Source organism: Dermochelys coriacea, chromosome 2, assembly GCF_009764565.3.
Source record: "Dermochelys coriacea isolate rDerCor1 chromosome 2, rDerCor1.pri.v4, whole genome shotgun sequence".
In the NCBI taxonomy this organism is placed as follows: domain Eukaryota; kingdom Metazoa; phylum Chordata; order Testudines; family Dermochelyidae; genus Dermochelys; species Dermochelys coriacea.
Window position 1 is genome coordinate 82356169 of NC_050069.1, and position 23872 is coordinate 82380040.

Below are 23872 nucleotides of genomic sequence, written 5' to 3' on the forward strand. Positions count from 1 at the left end.
GATATATAAATGTAATTAAAAAATACATACCTCTCACTGATAGTGCTATACCACTAAAATTTTCTAGTGTGGGCCAAGCCTATGAAAGTGGCTTTATTGTTAGAACTCAAATAGAAATTATCAACCCAAGCAATTAAAGATTTTAAAAGTTAGAGATAAAAAAGACCCACAGCTAATTGAGTACATCCCCTCAAGTGAGAGATATAGGAAAAATACCTCAGGACCCACATGGCAGGTCCTTAATGCATAAAAGGAATCCCACTGACTCCCTTTGCAGAATCAAGACCTAAATTTGTAGAACAGTAGAGAGTAATCTCAAAGTTCTATGAGAGAGGAAAATTATTGGCATGAAAGATTCTACACAAGTAACAAAACAGAACCACTTGTACAGATACTTGATATTTAATATTCATTATTAGGTGCAATACATGATGATTTCAAAATTCCTGTTTCAAAAACATTGGCTCTTTCAATTTTAAGGCACCTCACCTACACAAATTTCAGCCTGACACACATGCAACAAAATTCTCAATGGATTGACAAAGTGAGTTTTATATTCTGTGGACTGCCACCTTTTCTTTTTTTTCTTCGTGATAGCTCTTGAGACTCCATCAAGCAGACTCCAAATTGTATGCTCAAGGACTAGATACGCAAGAGAGCCTCTCCAAGGCAATTTAGCAATATGCTACTGCTTTTTTCTTAGGTACAGAATGCTTTAAAAGACAATATTCCCAAGTCTTTATGTCTTCATCCCAACGTTGAAGAACCCTGCTGACCGAGTCCCAGGCCAAGACAGGCACTTGACTAGTGGCCTGATGGTATGGAGGCCAGTTAATCCATATTCTGCCTGAATCAACTGTAGTTGACCAAAAAAAAGGTTCTGGGTATGCACGGGACTCAGTTTAAAAGTATGAGAGTATGGAAAACTCCTTTATTTAAGCTCTCCGTTCCAGAAGGCTGAGGCCATCACTGAACAGAAAGAAAAGGTTTCTAAGCCCTTGTTGTATTTTCTGTGGAATAAAAATATATATTTGAGGATCTTTTCTGCAGAGAAAAGATTCATATTTAATTTTATATAAATATGTGGAAAGTGAACTTTTTAATGTTATTTTTAAATGAATTAATGTTCAGTTCTCCTCTTGTCCTTTCTTACTCTTTTGTTCTTTCCCAATTGCTTAGATGATTCTTCCTGGAAAAACAAAAATCACACAAATACGATTTCAGTAATCTCTTGCCTTCTAGTAAAGACCACTTTGCTTTTCTGTGCACTGCTAACATTCTTTTGAGGTAAAAAGAAAAGGAGTACTTGTGGCACCTTAGAGACTAACAAATTTAATTGAGCATAAGCTTTCATGAGCTATAGCTCACTTCATCGGATGCATTCTTTTGAGGTGACTCACTACAGTACACTTAATAGTGTAATCAGTTTAAAATATTCATAGTTCAGAGATTGTGATCATACAGACTTGTATATTTAACAACCTAACTTTCTTATTTAGTAAATTTTTGTCTTGACCAACTCTAAAACCTTTATTCATAGTTAGAAAAGGAATGATCACCCTGACTCTGACCTCGCTTACAACAGTTAAGCTCTTCAGGGCAAGGATCTTATCTTCCTCTGTACATCAACTAACAGAATGGATCTCTGAACCTAACTGGGGGCTCTGGGCACTGCCCCAATAAGCACTCTGATAATAAGGAAGAGAGCTGAATGAATACATAAGATAGACATAATAACTAACTTCACATTGGTGTGACTTCATTGAAGTGGACCAACATGTGTGCTTCACTCACTATCTTGCACTTTAGAACCAAAAAAGAATGAAAGTGCTCACCCCAATAGCCAGCTGGGGTTTTGGTGGAGGCAGGAGTAGTGGAGACATCTCAACCAGAAGCAGCTAATGCAGTGTTCCACATGCCCCCTTGCTTCCCATACTCCCCCTTCACCTCTGGTGGGTATGGGATGAGGCTCTCTCCTACTGCCACTGGGTTGGTGGACGGAGGAGGGGGTGCAGGGCTGGATGACTGGCTCCCATCTGGTGCAGTGGGGGAAAGGCAGTGATAAGGTTTGCTTCCCAGGTGGGGAAGCCTGCAGGCTCTGTTTCAGCCCCACTTTTAAGCTACTAATGCTGGATCTCCTCTGATGCCAGGGGCTAACTTGACAGCCAGTTCTGCAAAGGATTTTTTTCCTTACCTGATGAAATTAGCAAGTTGCTATGTGGAAGGTGAGAAAACTCACACGGCATCCAGGAGATATGAGAAATTTAATTACAATTGTTATAACTTTGGTACGATCTGGTGTGGCTGGATTAGGAAGGGTACAATTAAAGGCGCTAAACCCAGCAGGCTGCTTGAGCATTGGTCCGAAGCACTTTCATGGAATAGCAATGGGGTATGCCTATATGTCTCATGGAGCTTGTGGCTTACCTCATCTCGTGTCTCCTACCTCCAGCATGGAGGAAAGGAGTGGGTCAGGACTCTAGCTTCCAGTCTGGGGTGCCTGGCAGACCTAAGGGTGACCTTCACTCTCACGTTGAGGTTTATAATATATTGGGGTATAGGGTGGCTTATCCTAGTATGGTATGATTTGTTAATAAAAATACAGCCTCCATATTTAATCACATTATGGTATCTGTGTCTCACTGTTACTGTGTTCAAATCAACACACAGTGTTTACAAGCTGACCACAATGCAGGGCCTCTAGTTTCTCATGTCTGGTGTAAGTATCAAACACATCTGAACCTGCTGTAAAAACCTGTTGCCTTCTATTGGCATGCAATTCTCACATTTCATGCATAATTTACAAAATGCCTTTGATCCTTTACTGGAAACTAGCATTTAAAATGAAACGGAGAAGTCCATTAGTGGAACACATTAAAGAGTATGTTTGCATCGTGATTGCTATGCTGAAGACAATTAGCAAAAAAGAACACTTTTCCAAGAACCACAGACACAATTGCTATCTACAGCACTAGTATCTTTAGCATTCATTTGATAAACATTTCACTGAATGATGTTAACCTCTACAAAGGAGATCAAATTACAAACGCCTTAAAAGGAACCGAATCAATCTGAAATGAAGTCATTAAAAAAAAAAAACACACACACACACCAAAACTTAATCCTGACTCCCTGAGGACTATTTTTTGTTTTACAACCACATTTTCCTATTTTGAAAGATATTTTTCCCTCCCCTGCTGCCGTGTGAACAATCCACAACCCACACAAAAGAGAGGAAATGGATTGATTATATAAGGAAACAGTGAAACTCAATATACACGAAGTGCTGTGAAATGCACAAAGTAAACACACAGAAAAGGGGGAAAGAAAATTCTTCTCTCTTTCAGTTATAACCATCTTAGATGCACTTTGTATCAGAAGTAGGAGGACTTTTTCATGCAAGTGTGATTTTTGAAGTATCCCTTAAACAATTGGTTCCAAGTGCCTGGATCCTTTTTAGAGTTGGCTATTATATACATATATGCATATATACAAACAAGATTTATATCTTCTAGAGTGAAGAGCAGGAAGAGAACAGAAACATTAAGAGGCAGGAGAAGCTGGCATGGATGGTAAGGTGCAGGAGGTAGGGAACTTGAAGTTTCAATATTTGAACTGTTTGGGAAAATTAGAGGAAAATATAATTTTGATACTTAGTACTTATACCCATAGGCGCTGACTCCATGGTTGCTCAAAAATGGTGGGTGCAGCCAGATTTCTCCCCTCTGCCTTAGCACCTCCCGCTTGCTGGTGGCTCCGCCAATCAACTCCTCCCCCTTTCTCCGTGCGCCTCCCACCCACCACGATCGGCTGTTCTGTGGTGTGCAGGAGGCGCTGGGAGGAAGGGGGAGGAGCGAGGGTGGTATGCGCTCAGAGGAGGGGGAGGAACAGGGCAGGAACAGGCAGGATGGGATGGAGCAGGGGTGGGGTAGGAAGGGGTGGAGTGGGGGCTTGAGGGAAGGGGTGGAGTGAAGCACACGCATCCCCGGCCCATTAGAAAGTCGGTGCCTCTGTTTTTACATAACTTCTATTTCAGTACTTTGCAAATATTAATTCATCCTGTGTGAGCAAATACTATTGCTAACACCAGGGGTGGGGAAACTTTTTGGCCTGAGGGCCACATTGGGGTTCCAAAACTGTATGGAGGACTGGGTAGGGAAGGCTGTGCCTCCCCCAAACAGCCTGGCCCCTGCCCCCTATCTGCACCCTCCCACCTCCCGCCCCGACTGCCCCCTCAGAACTCCCGACCCATCCAACTCGCCCTGCTCCTTGTCCCCGGCCACCCTCTCCCAGAACCCCCTGCCCCTAACCACCCCCCCTGGACCCTACCCCCTATCCAACCCTCCTGCTCCCTGTCCCCTGACTGCCCCAACCCCTATCGACACCCCCGCCCCCTGACAGACCCCCCGGGACTCCCATGTTTATCCAACCGCCCCCTCCTCCCTGACCACCCCCCAGGACTCATACCACTTATCTACCTCCCCGCTCTCTGCCCCCTTACCATGCCGCTCAGAGCACCAGGACTGGCAGCCGCACCGCCTGGCCAGAGCCAGCCCCGCCACCCCACAGTCTAGAGCACCGGGGCAGGCCAGCAGCTCTCGCAGCCGCGCTCCCCAGAAGGAGCTCGCAACACTGCCACCCAGAGCGCAGGCGGTACAGGGAACTGAGGCTGCTGGGGACAGGGGAAAGCAGGGGAGAGGCTGGGGGCTAGCCTCCCTGGCTGGGAGCTCAAGGGCCGGGCAGGAGGGTCCCATGGGCCGCAGTTTGCCCACCTCTGGCTTACACAATATATTACATAGGTAGGAATTATTATCTGTACTTTACAGATCAAGAAACAAAACCCAGAAAAGTTTAAGAGCCTTTCCTAAGGTCACACAGGGAGTCTGCAGCAGAGCTAGGACCAGAACCCAGATCACTAGACTTCAAATTAGTTGAGCCCTGCAAATCCGCAGGTATCTGCTTTATATCTGTGGACCATTTTTGCGGATAGCAGTGCAGATGCGGATACAAGTTTTGTATCCGTGCAGGGCTCTGATGGTAAGAGATGGGCAGGCAGCTGTGAGGTACTGCGGAATAGATTCTCCACCTGCCCTGGGTGGGGTCATGGGGGGCAGGGACACTGGGTCCGGGGCTGCTCAGGCCCCACGCCCAGGCCCTGAGGAGGGTCCACGGTGACTCTGCACAGAGGCCTGCCTGGCTCTTATCATGTTAGGGCTATGGTTCCAAGCCACGCCCCAGCCGAAGCCAGGTCAGGGAGAGCCACGCTGGCAGCTGTGGGGAGCTGCAGCAGACCCTCCACCTGCCCTGGGTTGGGGGTCTGGGACGCAGGTTGGAGGCTGCTCGGGCTCCCTGCACAGGGCAGGTGGAGGGTCTACCGCAGCTCCCCACAGCTGCCAGCACAGCTCTTCCTGACTCGACTCCAGCCGGTGAGAGGGGTGGCTCGAAGCTGTTGTCTGGCAACGGAAAGAGCCTCCCCTGGGCGGGGGGCCCAAGCAGCCTCTGGGCAGCTTCACAGGTCTCCCCCATTCTCCCGGCCACATCAGCGTGGAGCCCAACCAGGGAGCCGTGGGGAGTTGTGACTGACCCTCCACCTGCCCACAGTGCGGGACTGAAGGGCTGAGAGCAGCCCATGGCCATGTCCCAGCCCCCTAGGCTTCCTGCCCGGCTGAGGGCAGGTAGAGGGTCAATGACTCTGCACGGGCTCCCCACAGCTGCCCAGGCGGCTCTGCCCAACCGGCTTGCAGTGCGGGAGATGCCTCAGAGCCTCAGCCCAGCCCCCAGTGTAGAGCCCTGCTTATCCATAGATATCTGCAGATATCCGCAACGTGCGGATTCGCGCAGGGCTCTACAAATTAGATACTTTAACCATGAGCCCAACCTTACTCTCTCTCATGGGCCTGTTAGGAGTAATGCCCAAATTGGACTATTACTCTGGAAGACTACTTAAAACCATATACATTTGATTGCTGGGATTCTGTGCTAAGCAGGAGTGTAGGCAGTTAAGGGAAGACATAGGAGAGGGAATATAGTTTCACCCTGGACTTGAGCAACACCACCAGGTGATTTGTTATCAAGCTGTAAAATGTTTATATCAGCATTGTATAGTGTGGTAAGGTAAACATTTTCAAAGGCAACTAAGTGATGGAGGAGGTTAAGTCCCATTCAAAGTCAATCCACTGGGCTGCTTTTTAAAAATTGTACCCTTAGTCTTTTCTTTGTTCTTGATTTCCATTCTTCTAATCTAGTTTTTAAACAGGGAAAGTCTGGTGTTTTATTGTTTATGAATTGTTTACATGTTTTTCTGTACATATAAATTTCTTCTGAGAGCTGCTTTCTCTTTGATAAAGCATCGAAAATGTTGAATTGTACAATCAGTGTAGAGTGAACTGTATCATTTCTGAAAAACAGCTCACTGTAGTTAAATAACCTGAGATTCATACAGTGTATCAGAACAAATGAGGTGTTTAAAATATATAGATCAGACCAAATCCTGACTTCTTTGAAGTTAACGTCAAAGCTTCCATTGATTTCAATGGGACTAGAACTTGGCCTCACTCAGTCTCAGGGTCATTTGAGGATATGTCCCAAGATGGTGCCTATCATGAATTTGGTTATCAGGCACGTACTCTAACTTGGGATCTCTAACGCCATAGTCTTTACCCATGTAAGGCAGTCAAATTAACCTTTTTACTTTTTTTACTTTTACGTTTAACAAGCAATAAAATCAAAATTACACAACACAAAGAAAAATTCCAAAGTAAGAAAACAAAGGGGAGTCTATGGAATCTTAATAAGGAGAAAAGTCGTGAAGGAATCTTTTTAACTGAGCTCTTAGGTTTAGCTTAAGCACTCAAAGGTTACCATGAGGCAGATCCTCAGCTGGTGTAAATTGTCATAGCTCCATTGACTTCAGTTGAGCAATGACAATTTACACAAATTGAGTACAAATTGAGTACCCTATATGTTCCGATATCGACATTGTCAATCTTCCAGTAATAACTTACAGCTGAACTTGTGTAACTGTATTCCACTAGTATATTTCTGGCACAATTGTTGATGTGTTTAAAGCGATCTGGTCCTAGCCGGATACCTCCATACCAGCGGGATACCACAACCAAAACATTACGGACATTCAAAATCTGTTTTAAAAAAAACAACAACCCAGAACTTTATTTTAAATAGATAAACACACAAGTCAACAGTGAAACTAGTTTCTTTTGTATAATGAAAGCTTTTTCTTTCCCAAAGGAACTTGCAAGGGATATTATTAAAGGGATACTTGTTGATTCACATTTATTATTTTTAAATATTGTGCATTTTTAGTTACTATTTGTATTGAGGCCTGAATCCCTGCCCCATGAGCAGAGCTTCTATCTGCATTTTTAACTTTATCCTGAAACACCGTGGGGGTTAGGGTAGGTAATTGTCTTGGGCTGGTTCTCTGAAGACCTTTGTAAGCTGCAGCTTCAGAACATGCATGTGGAGCTTCTCAGAAATGCTCCAGGCCTCGGCTGCCGCCACTTGCAGGGCAGCAACAATAGCACACAGAGAAGACATGAAAGGTAAGGAGAACTTCACATCTGAATTAGGTTCTCTTCCCACCCTGAAAAAATAATTCTGGTGAGGAGGACTTCACTCTTATCTGTCCACTCAAACAGAAAGGTAAGGCAAATATTGGCCATTTGCCTCTTTTGTCCCTCAAAAATACCCTTTTCTAGGCCCTGTGTGTTTCAGTTAAGTTAAATGTATCTTTCCGCTTTACTCCCCCCACCCTCCAATTCTCTTTTTATAAGTGCACTGGAGCCAGAGAATTTTGCCTAGCAGTACTTGTAGGAGGCAGTGCTTGTGCCTCCAACTCATAGCCCCTCCCCTGGCTTTGAGGCTGTGCCACCTCGACTCCCTCAGTTCCTTAGCACCAAAAGCCCAGATTAGACTCTGATGAAGAAGGGATGGAGGATGGGTTGTGGAATACATGTCTGCATCACATCTTACTGTTTCTTCTTCCAATAGATGCAGCCATGTATTCCACTTATGTGACTTACAGGCAGTACCCAGAGGAGGCAGAGTCTATCTAAACGAGGATTCCAGGATTGCCCTTCCAAAGTTTACGTCAGCTTTGAAAGTTGCAGTAATGGCATACATACATAAACGTATGTATGGATGACTATGTGGCAGCCCTGCAAATGTCCAATATTGAAACGACATCAAGGAACGCTAGTGACATTGCTTGCTCTCATAGAATTAGCTCACATCCACTCAAGGGGTGTAGTTGAAGCTATTTCATATGAAGACTTGATACAGGATCTTATCTATCTAAAGATTGTTTGTGAAGAGACTGCTCGATCCTTCATACAATCCCCATACAACACAAACAGGTGAGGCAAAGCACGAAATGCTTTAGTCATGTCAATATAGAAGGCTAGACATCTAATGTATGCAGACGCTGCTCCCCTAAGAGATGGATGCTGCTTAGGAAAGAATATAGGAAAATATACTGCCTGGTTCAAATGAAAGCCAAGAGACCACTTTCAATAAAAATTTTGGGTGCAGCCGTAAAGTCAATTTGTCCTTGGAGAACTGTGTATAAGGTGGTATTGTAATCAGAGCCTGCAACTTGCAGACTCTACTTGCAGATTTTATCACAACCAGTAAACAGTTTTCTGGCACAAAAGTGGAAAGGAACAAGATGCCAGAGGCTCACAGAGGTCCCACTAAGGCTGCCAGAACTGTGTGAAGGTCCTATAGAGGAACCAGCTCTCAGACTGGAGAATTGAGATGAAGAAGCCCTTTTAAGAATCTTACTACCATGGCACTGGAAAAGACTGATCTTCCAGGAATGGAGGGATGAAATGCTGAAATTGCCACCAGGTGCACACTCAATGAGCTAAGCACAAGGCCCCACAACCAATGATGCAGCAAGTACTTGACAGAAGCCAGCATCAGTTGAACTCTGCAGGCCAACAACCACAGAAAACCATTTCTATTTCACCAAATAGGCAATTCTGGTAGAGGGACTTTCCCCCTGTTGAATAGAACTTGTTGAAAGCTGCTGAACAATACTCTTCCTCCTCATTCAACCATGAAGCAGCCACACAGTGAGATGGAAAGGAGCTGACTAAGGGGTGCAAGCTGTGACCATGATTTTGCGTGAGGAGGTCAGGATGGAGAGGAAGGGATATGGGAGGCTGAATCAGGAAGGTCATACAACCAAACGCTGCTCAGCCATGCTGGGGCAATGAGGATGAACTTGACCTGATTCACTTTCAGCTTGAAGATGACCTACGGAATGATCGGGATCAGAGGAAACGTGTACAGAAGAGCCAATTGCCAGCTGAGATAGAAAGCGTCAGTCAGGGAGCCTGGACCAAATTGCACGTAATGATAAATATAATAAACCCAATTCATCCCTCGTGTAACTCCATAAACTTCAGTAGTTACAGTATTGCAACTCAGGCATAAAATTGGAAGTTGTCCAACGGAAAACGTATATCGATACACGAGATCCAACACAAATTCACATGCAACGGCTCAACTATCGCTACCTAGCCCAGATAGATATGTTTTATATGGCAATTTGTACAGAGAAACCTTATTTATGTAATTGTAAAAATATTGTCAAATTGTTCTGCCTTTGTATGTGGAAACAAGAATTCAATAAAAATTACAGAATAAGAAAGAATAAAGGGACTATCTAGAAAAGAAGTGTTGAGACAATTTCAATACAGTTCATGTTTCACAATATACTTATACAACAATTGTGAGCTCAGTGAATTAACTCTAGCAAAGCAACTCTGGGTATCAATGTTCATAGTAAGCAGGATGCCAAATGGCATCAGGAAATTGTTGAGCTCACTATCATTTTAAATCTAAAAAGGAAGTCTAAAATATTGTTTCTTCTAACTGGAAAGTACTATCTTGATTGAAGTTGTTTTAGTTTATCTTAGACAAAATAAGAGTCCTGTGAAGATGTGGTCTTCTCTTCTGTAGATCATATCACTAGAACCTCAGTGATAAAGAAATATGCCCAAGTTGGGGCAAGAGCTGGGGTTGTTGTATTTTAAAAAATGGTGCAATACGAAAGTTCCCCAAACACTACGCTTTCCTCAAAACTGTTTTTATTCATTCTTCATGAGAATGGGGAAGGATGAGCCATAGTATAGTTACTGCATAGAATCTAATCTTTTTCTCCAGGCATGAAGTATAATATTTTGTTCATTTCTATTAGTGGCAGAGGTTAATTTAGTCTACCTTGTATCCTATAGAGCAGATATAAGAAAATGGAAGAGTTTAAAAAAAAAAAAAAAAGGACAGGTAGAATTTATGGTTTAACTTCTTGCCTCATCAAGTTTCAGTAGAATAGACTTAGACTGCAAAAGATATACTAACCTGCAAAAACTGCAAACCCCCAAATGAAGATTAAAACAACAGAGCAGATTAACATTATCAGTCAAATATCTAATTGATGTGGTGTTAAGCAAAGTGATGGTCCTAAGTAGAATCTTACAAGCTGGTGTGTACTGTTCCTTTGGGAACAGCAAGCCTGGTAATTCAATGAGTATTCAGTGGATAAGGGGCTGGACACTGCAGGGAATGCTCTGAGAACCTGGGAGTTGGTGTGTGCCTATCATTACCTAATAGAACTACTTTTTTAAAGCCACGTAATATATAGAATACTAAATCTATAGGGCTATTTGCAGAGCAAAAATTAGAATCATCTTAAGTGCATAAAGCTGTAAGCCTTATTTACGATCTATGATTTTTAAAACACATTTAAAACTATCTAAAGACAAAGTTTATTTCCTTTAACCTGCATAAGATGGAGGAGGCGTCCACCAGCTGCTGTCTCCCCATCATCTTCACAATCCTGTAAGTATGTCTGTTTGTCCTCACAGTATATTCTGAAAACAAGCAACAGTATTAAAACCTAACCCAAAAATATCAATCACTTAATATTTTTACAGTGTGACACCCTGGCACACCCCAATATTCACCACTGTCATGTAATTAAGATATGTTTTGTACAAATTATGCCTTGTGAGGTATCATTCTATAAGTCTTGATGTGCTAGACAGTAATATCTCATTGGATTGTACGTGCTATCATCGTATGTGAATTTATGAAGTTTGGCTATGTATGTGTTATTAAAACATGTTGTGAGGTTGAAAATACCCACAAACAGCCTTTCAGGTTCAACAGTAAAAAGGCCAAACAATGTTAATGGCTTGTTGAGGAAATGCACACAAGCACAAGGATTACCCCAGGAACTGTGTACAATAGAAACCTTTCAGAGATAGCACTACACAATGGGAACTATTTGACCCAGATCACAGCAAAAGATCTTTCAAGCAAGTGGAAAGATGATATAAAAGGGGGACAATGACATCATGATGGTACCTCACTCTCCCTACAACACACCTGGAAACACATGAGGGACAAGGACTGAACTATGGAAAGTGATGGTCCCAGGCTTGAGAGATTTTTAGTCTGTGTATGAAAACCTAGGAAAGCCAAGGCAGCTTGTGCCTTAAGAATTTACCAGCCTGTTTATCACTCAGGGTGAGAATTTGCTAATTCATATCCTACCTATCTAGTGTATTAAGCTCAGTTTGCAGTTTTGTTTATTTACTAAGGTAATTTGCTTTGATATGTTTGCTATCGCTTATAATCACTTAAAATCTATCCTTTTGTAGTTAATAAATTTGTTTTTGTTTTGTCTAAAGCCAGTGTGTGGAAGTTATAACTTGGGGCAGAAAACTGTTGTACATCTCTCTCCACATTATGAGCTTATGCTGCAGTTTCCAGGTCAGTAGCGAGTTATTAGCATTTGATGATTGTTCTGTCTGATAGGACTAGGACTCACACATGGACAGAAACTCATCTGAAGTCCTAAGCTAAGCAAAGAAAACCCTCACCAGAGTTCTGAATTTATTTACAAGTTTTTTAATGTGACCAAAATAAAACAAACTAATAAAATCTGTGGCCACATTCTCTATATGCAGCTCAACAGACTTTAAACACTAAATCAAATAATACAAACAAAGCGACTGAGCAGCTGCAGGGGCCTCCCACCACCTGCCGTGGCTGGGCTGCTGTGGGGTCCACTCATTGCCCACCACAGCTGGGCAGCTGTGGGAGCTCCAGGTTCCCTGTGGCTGGAAGCTCCAGGAGACCCCCCGCAGCCTGCAGGGGCTGGGAGCTCTGGAGGGGACCCCCCCACAGCCTGCAGGGGCTGGGAGCTCTGGAGGGGACCCCCCCCACAGCCTGCAGGGGCTGGGAGCTCTGGGGTCCCCCTGTTGCCCAGAGGCTAGGATCTGCTGGGGGGGCCAGCCACCAACAATGGCTGAGAGCTGCAGAGCTGCCTGTGACAGCTCCAGCGTCAGGGCAGAAATGTCACAGAGGTCTCTGAAAGTCATGGATTCCGTGACTTTCATGACATAATCATAGCCTTAGTCATGCATGAGAGACTTGCACATCAGGCACTATAGGAGCTGTACACCCTGGAACAAGTAATTTATATTGAAAGGACTGGGCCTCAGTCTAGTTCCAAACAATTATCCACACAATTGGCATCATGTCACTTGTTACCCAAACTGATTTAATAACCTTTGTTTGTAATATCACACTCAGTTATTATAGAAGCAATGTAATCATGAAAAAAGAATTGTGTAATCAGCTGAAGAATATGAAGTAAAAATAAGATATTTTTGGTTTTGTTTAAAGTGTATGTTGCTAGTGATGGAGAGAGGTGTCATACTGGCAATAGTAAAAACTGACATCTTCTGTTCACAGACAGATATAGCATGCATGGTATTCAAGCCTCCTCTTGCTACCATTTTGCTCTTTGCTAGTACCACCACTAAATGTAACTGTCTAGGTCAGTTTCCATGCATGCTGTTTCAGATCCTGGCTTCTCTGCTAAGACTGCCAACAAGGGATAACAGTTAGTATCAGTTGTAGTGATGGTGGTTTTTATGATATGGATCTGGACTGAGATCAAGTCATATATGAAGCCTATGTGAAATTAGTTTAGGATAAGGAGTGCTACCAGCAGCCCTACCTATTATTAAGGTTGCCCACAACTTCCCATTTATAAGTTTTCAGTTATTTATAACTTTGCCAAACTTTTACCATTTGGGTGGAAGTTTTCCATGGCAGACGTCTGCCTCTGGCTGATTTTTTGGGAAAATTTCAGCCAAAATGCTTCATCCGCTTCCAAGAACGAGGCTATATTCAAAAATTCTGCCGACCTTTTTTTTTTTTTTTTTTGAGTAGCTCTAGTGTCCTTATGTTTTGGAGAGTGGACTTGAAATTTGGCAGAAGACTGACTTTTACATCAAGGACGTACTTTTTGTCATCCTCATTAAAATATGCCCAAACCTGGTCAAGATATAAGCCTTTTAAAAATCACAATTTGCACATGTTCAGCCTTAGATCTTCACAGCAAAAACCTCTGATGAGGGATGAGCAGGAATTTAATGTGCAACCTTAATTCATCCCTCTGGTGCATATGAATTATGATATAGTTCACATATTATCATTTCCACAGGACCGCTGTTTTATTCAGTGCACAGGATGGACAGTATTCAATGACTAGCTGTACAATATTTTGTTTCATCCTAAATGCTCAGTGTGTGATGCTAGGCATTATTTACTGCACACTATTCAGACCCTGCTATGAACACAGGCAACCTTAATTCTGGTATTTCCTAACTTTTCAGTGCCTGACTTTGCAACCTTAAAAATGGTTCTTCTAATATCATTTTTTTGCAAGTAGTATACATAAAATGTATGTTTGTGTGTATGTGTTTCTCTTTCACATACACAAACACACAGTTTAACAAACACACATAAATCCACTGAAGTGTCTTTTTGGAAAACTGGAAATAATTAAATAACCTTCCCAAGCCAAAACCCTGCATGCAAATATTCAGCCCAGAATATTTTATTATCAAAATAAAATAAATGGAAATGAGGACATTTAAATGTAGGCCAGGAAAACAGTTTATGGGATGTTTTACTTTATATTTATATGTACAATACAGTAATTGTACATTATTTTCAAAGCAGGGTGTCTCTAATGGATTTAGACCATGGAAACATGGACGAGATAAAACATTGTTGTACGAGTACCATCCACACACAAACTGATTTTAGACATTTCCTGAGTAGCTTTTAAGTACACTGTCCTCTACGTCCATCTTCACCATGCTTTGTGCACATGTATGTGGTGTGCAAGACTGTGCATATATTTATTTCTCTTCCCATTCCATTCCCCGGTACCATACTTATTTATTATTTGTATTGCAATAATGCCCTGGGACTTCAGTCAGGGATGGCAAAAAGAAAAAGGAGTACTTGTGGCACCTTAGAGACTAACAAATTTATTAGAGCATAAGCTTTCGTGAGCTACAGCTCACTTCATCGGATGCATCCGATGAAGTGAGCTGTAGCTCACGAAAGCTTATACTCTAATAAATTTGTTAGTCTCTAAGGTGCCACAAGTACTCCTTTTCTTTTTGCGAATACAGACTAACACGGCTGCTACTCTGAAACCAGTCAGGGATGGGGGTCTCATACAGACACATAAAACAAAAAAGAGGTTCCTGTCCCAAAATGTTTACTATCTATTTTTCTTTCTTTCTATTTTCATTATGAATTAGTGGAGTCTGCCAGAAGGACTGTTTTCATCCAATAGCATTCCAAAGGTGTATGAGTAGATTCAGAATGATCAATACTTTTCAGATCATATGCAATCAATATGTACACTTTTGACTTGTAGTTGCAGATCACTCTTAGGCATTGTTTGAATCCAAATGCAGTGTAAGATGATTATGCGACCCTATAGCACAATTTCTGATTTTTATTTTATATCTGTGATCTTCATGGTTGCTATGAGTATGTGTACTCATAATCAAACTTAATACTCTTAATGTATAGTTAGGGTCAAAGTTACTGAGGCTGAAAATTCTCTACTCTTCACTCACCTGTATGCATATATGTTGTGGGTAGCACTCGCTATTTTCTTATTCTCATGCAACTTGGCAAGAACCATTTTCACCTTGAAAAACAACAACAGGGTTTGTAGGCATCATTTGTAAAGGATCTGTATTCAGTTGTTAAAATAAACAATTATCTAACATTAATCTTGAATTGTTTTAATTTATCAAAAGAAATTGGTGTTTTAAAAAAAACAGGTAAAGTATCCAACATAGAAGAACAGACACTTGTATCCCTATATCCTCTCGATTGCCCTGATTCAGCAAGGTACTTAACTTTAAGCACAAGATGGAACTATTCAGAAGTTTATGTAACTTGCAAAATCAGGGCCTATAAGCATTGCTAGAGCCCTCACCATTCTAGAATTTTAACGCTATACAGTCTACAGCACACTCCCTTGACATGCAGGTTAGGTAACTACCTAAAGTAAGTAGTGGTGATTATACAGAGCATGATATAAAGAAGATACATCAAAGGTGTTTACTTCTGGAAGGAAGCATGAATTTTCTGATACATCTTTCCTATATCAATATGCAATGCATCTGTTGTTCACGCGAAACACCCACAGAACATATGGGATGGTCTCTAGAGTTGTACATTATACAAGTTTCACAAGCATAGATTTTGCAAACTCAGCAGATTACTAGAATTCTATGATGTATTCTGGGGACAACGTGAGGAACAGTACTAATCTTTTCTTAAAAGGTGACGACCAGTTCATTCAGTAGAGCTTCATTTATTCATAGAGCTTCACTCTGTAAGTCGAAAGCATTTTAAAATTGCTTTTGTAAATGTGGAGTAAGCAGATTTCTCTCATTTAACACATATACACAGTATGTGAATAGCAGAGCCAAGCCATCTCTTATTGACTATTGTTCCAATTCAGCATACTGTTGACATCGTATAAAGGATAGAGCTATTTAAATATATAGTATTGATGACTTTGTAATGTTCTTATTTTACTATGCAGAAAAATAATCTCTTAACAAGTTGCTATCTGTTTTTAAACAAATAGCACTTTTAAAAACATCATTTAGTAAATCAATATTAGTTCCTCTTCTGCATCTAAATAAACAAACTTGCAATTGTTCTGCCCTTATCAATTGGGTCTAGCAAAGAAAAGAGCTTTGCTAAAGACACTGTTTTAGTAAACAATGCATAATTAATACTACTTTAAGCAAAATATTATTAAAGTTGTGAGAGCTTAAGAAAGCATGCCTGGCAAGCAAATTGTTTTTAATTCAAAAGAAAAAATGTCTCTCTGGAGTAATCAATATACATCTTCAATATTAATCTTTGCAGTATGGTGCTATTCCCATTTTTTTCCACAGTGAAATCAGTAAATGCGCTGCAAAAATAGATCTAATAATAATAATAGACCTCAACAAACCACTTGCGGCATCTCAGAAGAAAACGCTGCTTCAAAAACTTATTTTCCTGCAACAATTTTGTTCCTTTTTAACATATATATATTGAAGTACTATTTATATCATTTTACACACTTTCAGAGCTTTGTCTGAATGGATGCAATTAAATTATATAATGCACACAATCATCAGTTTTGAGACTGCTTACCTAAAATAGTGTATTATTTTTTATCAGCCAGGTTCCCAAAAGCATGTAATAAAGGTTCATTCTAAAGAACCTCAAGACACGCACATAAATCTAAGCAATCACATTATTTTGTTTTGGTAACCCATGTCCTCCCTCTATTTCCCCTCCCCACTAATCCTACTTGTTGCATTTTTTTGTAGATTTAAAACCATAAGCTACGAGAAACAGAGAACGTGACTCTTTATATGTGCATCAGGCACCTAGCAGAGTTTTAGAGAACTTGATAAATAGTAAACAATAACAAGGTGAGGGTAAAAAGAGAGGAAATAGGAGCATTCAGCTATCACAAATTCAAGATGTTGAAAACAAAATTAATCAAAGAACCAAAGGACATGAAGAGAAGAAATTATTTTTAATTGCTCACACTCCAATGCTAGGAGCCCGAATAATAAATCAGAGAAATTGGAATTGCTAATTTATGAGCATAAATTCAATCCCATTGATATTACTGAAACCTGGTGGGATGATCTGCACAACTGGAATGTTAAGATCAATGGTTATAAGCTATTTAAGAAGGACAGAGTGAGCAAAAGGGGAGGGAGAGTGGCACTCTGTCAAAAATAGCATTACCCGTTTCCGAGTCACTGATCACTCAGAGGAAAATGATCTTGAATGCATTTGGATCAATGTCCTAACAGATAAAGCACAAGATAGGGTACTAGTTAGTGTCTGCTACAGATCACCAAATCACACTAGAGACAAAATGACTGACTCCTTATGTGGCTATCTACAATGTGTAAGGAAAAAAAGCAGCATGATCATGAGGAACTTCGATGTGAATGACATATGTTGGAGGTCTTATGCTGCCAATACTAAAATATCCTTGGAATTTCTAAACATTATAGATGAGAATTTCCTAACCCAAGAAGTGTTTCAACTAACACAGGGGAATTTTATATTAGACCTTGCCCTAACAGATAAACAGGAACTGATCGCAGAACTAAAAATTAATGGTCGCTTAGGTATAAACAATCATGATTTCATCACATTTACAATGTGCAAGCAGAATAAAGCCCAGAACAGTAATATATCTACCTGTACTTCAAAACGGCCAATTTCACAAAGATCAAAACAATTGTGAGGCATGTCAGCTAGGAGGAACAATTAAATCAGAAAAATGTGAATGATAATTGGGAATCATTTAAGAACACCTTATTAGAACTCCCAAAAAACCAGAATCAAAGAAGGCTGTTCTGGTTAAAAAACCAGCGTTGGTTAGAGGGGACGTGATGACAGCTGTAAAAAACAAAAGAATACTATACAACAAATGGAAGAAAGGTGAAGAGAAAGGTGAGTTCTGAAAGAACTCAAATGTGAAATTGTGGAACTATTAACTATGGTTTGTAACCTGTCCTTTAAATCAGCTACTGTACCCAATGACTGGAAGACAGCTAATGTAACGCCAATATTTAAACAGGGCTCCAGAGATGATCCCAGCAATTACAGACTGATAAGTCTAAAGTCAGTACCGGGCAAATTAGTTGAAACAATAGTAAAAAGAATAAAATTGTCAGACACATAGAAGAACATAAATTGTTGGGAAAAAGTCAACACGGTTTCTGTAAAGGGAAATCATATCTTACTAATCTATTAGAGTTCTTTGAAGTGGTCAACAAACATGGACAAGGGGGATCCAGTGGACATAGTGTAATTAGATTTCCAGAAAGCCTTTGACAAGGTCCCTCACCAAAGGCTCTTAGGTAAATTAAGTTGTCATGGGATAAGAGGGAAGATCCTTTCATGGACTGAGAACTGGTTAAAAGACAGGGAACAAAGGGTAGGAATAAATGTAAATTTAAAGAATGGAGAGGGGTAACTAGTGGTGTTCCTCAAGGGTCAGTCCTAGGACCAATGCTATTCAACTTATTCATAAATGATCTGGAGAAGGGTAAACAGTGAGGTGGCAAAGTTTGCAGATGATACTAAACTGCTCAAGATAGTTAAGACCAAAGCAGACTGTGAAGAACTTCAAAAAGATCTCACAAAACTAAGTGATTGGGCAACAAAATGGCAAATGAAATTTAATGTGGATAAATGTAAAGTAATGCACATTGGAAAAATAATCCCAACTATACATACAATATAATGGGGCTAATTTAGCTACAGCTAATCAGGAAAAAGTTCTTGGAGTCATCATGGATAGTTCTCTGAAGATGTCCATGCAGTGTGCAGCAGCAGTCAAAAAAGCAAACGGGATGTTAGGAATCATTAAAAAAGGGACAGAAAATAAGACAGAGAATATCTTATTGCCCTTATATAAACCCATGGTACATCCACATCTTGAATACTGCGTACAGATGTGGTCCTCTCATCTCAAAAAGATATACTGGCATTAGAAAAGGTTCACAAAAGGGCAACTAAAATAATTAGGGGTTTGAAACAGGTCCCATATGAGGAGAGTTTAAAGAGGCTAGGACTTTTCATCTTGGAAAAGAGGAGACTAAGGGGGGATATGATAGAGGTATATAAAATCATGAGTGGTGTGGAGAAAGCGAATAAGGAAAAGTTATTTACTTGTTCCCATAATATTAGAACTAGGGGCCACCAAATGAAATTAATGGACAGCAGGTTTAAAACAAATAAAAGGAAGTTCTTCTTCACTCAGCGCACAGTCAACCTGTGGAACTCCTTGCCTGAGGAGATTGTGAAGACTAGGACAATAACAGGGTTTAAAAGAGAACTGGATAAATTCATGGAGGTTAAGTCCATTAATGGCTATTAGCCAGGATAGGTAAGGAAATGTGTCCCTACCCTCTGTTTGTCAGAGGGCGGAGATGGATGGCAAGAGAGAGATCACTTGATCATTACCTGTTAGGTTCACTCTCTCTGGGCACCTGGCACTGGCTACTGTCGGTAGACAGGATACTGGGCTGGATGGACCTTTGGTCTGACCCAGTAATCAGAAGTTAGGAATTGTAAAACACTGATAAGGGAAGCCAAGGGACACGAGAAATATATGACCAGCAGAGTTAGAATCATAGAATATTAGGGTTGGAAGAGACCTCAGGAGGTCATCTAGTCCAATTCCCTGCTCAAAGCAGGGCCAACACCAAGTAAATCATCCCAGCCAAGGCTTTGTCAAGCCGGGCCTTAAAAACCTCTAAGGATGGAGATTCCACCACCTCCCTAGGTAACCCATTCCAGTGCTTCACCACCCTCCTAGTGAAATAGTGTTTCCTAATATCCAACCTAGACCTCCCCCACTGCAACTTGAGACCATTGCTTCTTGTTCTGTCATCTGCCACCACTGAGAACAGCCTAGCTCTATCCTCTTTGGAACTCCCCTTCAGGTAATTGAAGGCTGCTATCAAATCCCCCCTCATTCTTCTCTTCTGCAAACTAAATAACCCCAGTTCCCTCAGCGTCTCCTCATAAGTTATGTGCCCCAACCCCCTAATCATTTCCGTCGCCCTCTGCTGGACTCTCTCCAATTTGTCCACATCCCTGCTGTAGTGGGGGGACCAAAACTGGATGCAATACTCCAGGTGTGGCCTCACCAGTGCTGAATAGAGGGGAATAATCACTTCCCTCAATCTGCAGGCAATGCTCCTACTAATACAGCCCAATATGCCATTGACCTTCTTGGCAATAAGGGCACACTGCTGATTCATATCCAGCTTCTCGTCTACTGTAATCCCCAGGTCCTTTTCTGCAGAATTGCTGCTTAGCCAGTTGGTCCCCAGCCTGTAGTGGTGCATGGAATTCTTCCTTCCTAAGTGCAGAACTCTGCACTTGTCCTTGTTGAACCTCATCACATTTCTTTTGGCCCAATCCGTCCCTCTGGACCCTATCCCTATCCTCCATTGTATCTACCTCTCCCCCCAGTTTAGTGTCATCTGCGAACCTGCTGAGGGTGCAATTAATCCATTCATCCAGATCATTAATAGAGATGTTGAACAAAACTGGCCCCAGGACCGACCCCTGAGACACTCCACTTGATACCGGTTGCCAACTAGACATCGAGCCGTTGATCACTACCCATTGAGCCTGACAATCTAGCCAGCTTTCTATCCACCTTATAGTCCGTTCATCCAATCCATCCTTTTTTAACTTGCTGGCAAGAATATTGTGGGAAACCATATCAAAAGCTTTGCTAAAGTCAAGATATATCACATCCACTGCTTTCCTCATATCCACAGAGCCAGTTATATCATAGAAGGCAATCAGGTTGGTCAGGTATGACTTGCCCTTGGTGAATCCATGTTGACTGTTTCTGATCACCTTCCTCTCCTCCAAGTGCTTCAAAATGGATTCCTGGAGGACCTGCTCCATAATTTCACCGGGGATTGAAGTGAGACTGACTGGTCTGTAGTTCCCTGAGTTCTCTTTTTTCCCTTTTTAAAATATGGGCACTATATTTGACTTTTTCCAATCGTGCGGGACCTCCCCCCGATCGCCAAGGATAATGGCCAATGGCTCTGCAATCACAGCAGCCAAATCCTCAGCACCCTTGGATGCGTTAGATCTAAACCTATTTACTTGCGCACATCCAGCTTTTCTAAGTAGTCCTTAATCTGTTCTTTCACTACTGAGGGCTGCTCACATACTCCCCATGCTGTGTTGCCCAGTGCAGCAGTCTGGGAGCTGCCCTTGTCTGTGAAGACTGAGGCAAAAAATGCATTGAGTACTTCAGCTTTTTCCACCTCTGTCACTACGTTGCCTCCTCCATTCAGTAAGGATCCCACATTTTCCATGATCATCTTCTTGTTGCTAACACACCTGTAGAAACCCTTCTTGTTACCCTTCACATCCCTTGCTAGCTGCAACTCCAATTGTGCCTTGGCCTTCCTGATTCAAAATATTGCTAGAGCATGCAGAGGTGTATACTCCTCCCTTGTCATCTGTCCAAATTTCCACTTCTTGTAAGCTTCCTTTTCAAGTTTAAGCTCACTAAAGATTTCACTGTTAAGCCAAGCTGGTCGCCTGCCATATTTTCTATTCTTTTTGTACTTTGGGATGGTTTGTTCCTGCACCCTCAATAAGGCTTCTTTAAAATACACCCAGCTCTCCTAGACTCCCCTCATATTAGCCTCCCAGGGATCCTGCCCATCGGTTCCCTAAGGGAGTCTAAGTCTGCTTTTCTGAAGTCCAGGGTCCATATTTTTCTACTCTCCTTTCTTCCTTTTTTCAGAATCCTGAACTCAACCATCTCATGGTCACTGCTGCCACTCACTTCTACTTCACCTACCAATTCTTCCCTGTTTGTAAGCAGCAGGTCAAGAGGATCACGGCCCCTAGTCGGTTCCTCCAGCACTTGTACCAGGAAGTTGTCCCAAACACGCTCCAAAAACTTCCTGGATTGTCTATGCACTGCTGTACTGCTCTCCCAGCAGATGTCAAGGTGATTGAAGTCCCCTATTAGAACCAAGGCCTGTGATCCAGACTTCAGTTCGTTGTCCAAAGAAAGCCTCGTCTACCTCATCCTTCTGATCCGGTGGTCTATAGCACACGTCCACCACAACATCACCCTTGTTGCTCTCGCCTCTAAACTTAGCCCAAAGACTCTCAACAGGCTTTTCTCCAGTTTCAAACTGGAGCTCTGAGCAATCATACTGCTCTCTTACATACAATGCAACTCTTCCACCTTTCCTCCTGTACCTGTCCTTCCTGAACAGTTTATACCCATCCATGACAGTGCTCCAGTCATGTTAACTGCCCTACCAAGTTTCTGTTATTCCAATCACATCATATTTCCTTGATTGTGCCAGGACTTCCCATTCCTCCTGCTTGTGTCCCAGGCTTCTTGCGTTCATGTACATGCACCTAAGAAAACTAGCTGATTGCCCTAGTTTCTCAGTATGAATCAGGAGGCTTCCTGTCTTGTAACCTCCTCCTTGTGTTTTCTCCCAGTATCCCACTCCCCACTTACCTCTGGGCTTAGGTCACCATCCCCCGGTTAATCTAGTTCAAAGCCCTCATCGCTAGGTTAGCAAGCCTGCCTGCAAAGATGCTCTTCCCTCTCTTCGTTAGGTGGGTCCAATCTCTTCCTAGCAATCCTTCTTCCCAGAACAACATCCCATGGTCAAAAAATCCAAGCCCTCTCTCCGACACCACTTGCGTAACCATGCATTCACCTACAATTCGTTGGTCCCTACCTCGCCTTTTCCTTCAATAGGGAAGATGGACGAGAACACTACTTGTGCCTCAAACTCCTTTATCCTTCTTCCCAGAGCCACGTAGTCTTCAATGATCTGCTCAAGGTCATTTTTGGCAGTATCACTGGTGCCGACTTGGAGAAGTTGGAAGGGGTAGCGGTTCGAGCTCTTGATCAGTCTCAGCAAACACTCCATCATATCTTGGATTCTAGCTCCAGGCAGGCAGCACACTTCTCAAGTCTCCCAGTCTGGTTGGCAGATGGATGACTCCATCCCCCTTAGGAGGGAGTCCCCAACCACCACCACCCGTCTCCTCCTCTTGGGAGTGGTGGACATGGAACCCCCATCCTTAGGGCAATGCATCCTATGCCTTCCAGTTGATGGGGTCTCCTTCTGATATCTTCCCTCAGAGGGCTCTTCCAAATCCTTCTCTGCAGTACCACCTGTGGAGAGAGCCTCAAAACGGTTTTGCACCTCTATCTGCATTGGGGATACATAGGTTCTCCTCTTTCTTCTTCTGGAGGTCACCTGCTGCCAATACTCTTCCCCATTCTGTACCGCACTCTCTGATTCTTCAGCATGTTTTGCTTCCAGAACCAAACACTGACTTCTATCCAGAAACTCTTCATTTTCTCTGATGCAACGCAGGGTTAAGGAGTTTAGGACAAGAGTTAAGGACAATAAAGGAGCTTTAAAAATATATTGGGAACAAAAAATATTGACACTGGTATTAGTCCATTACTAGATGAAAATGGTAGAACTATCAATAATAATACAGAAAAGGCAGAAGTGTTCAGTAAATATTTCTGTTCCATATTTGGGGGGAAAACAGATGAGATAGTCTTATCATATAGTGATAACACTCTTTCCATTCCACTAGTGTCTCAGAAGGATGTTAAACAAATTATACATTTTTTAAATCAGCAAGTCCAAATAACTTGCATCCAAGAGTTTTAAAAGAGCTGCCTGAGGAGCTTGCTGGAATGCTAATGTTTGTCAATATGTCATATTGTCAATATGTCTCAGATTACTGGGGAAGTTCCAGAAGACTGGAAGAAAGCCAATGTTGCACCCATTTTTTAAAAAGGTAAACAGGATGACTCAGATAATTATAGGCCTGACATCAATCCCAGGCAAGATAATGGAGAAGCTGATACAGGACTTGA

General features: G+C 42.0%; 1 protein-coding gene and 1 long non-coding RNA gene across 9 annotated transcripts in view; one reads left to right on the plus strand and one right to left on the minus strand.

The window, feature by feature from the left end:
* Positions 1–386: 386 nt before the first annotated feature.
* Positions 387–23872, minus strand: part of IMPACT (impact RWD domain protein) — a 44993-nt gene continuing 21507 nt past the window's right edge. For 4 of the 8 annotated variants that reach the window (XM_038390316.2, XM_043507978.1, XM_043507977.1 and 1 more), the window contains exons 8-11: positions 14985–15058; positions 10808–10898; positions 7005–7139; positions 387–1189 (exon numbers count right to left, since the gene is read on the minus strand). In XM_038390316.2, coding sequence (XP_038246244.1) covers positions 1121–1189; positions 7005–7139; positions 10808–10898; positions 14985–15058 — 369 coding nt within the window. In that variant the 3' untranslated portion in view covers positions 387–1120. Of the gene's footprint in view, positions 1190–1835; positions 2037–7004; positions 7140–10807; positions 10899–14984; positions 15059–23872 lie in introns of all 8 variants that reach the window. The other 4 variants (XM_038390317.2, XM_043507979.1, XM_038390318.2 and 1 more) reach the window with 2 other exon arrangements.
* Positions 1145–2911, plus strand: LOC122458710. The gene is made up of 2 exons (XR_006278883.1): positions 1145–1287; positions 1392–2911. It is a non-coding gene; the product is annotated as an uncharacterized LOC122458710 (long non-coding RNA).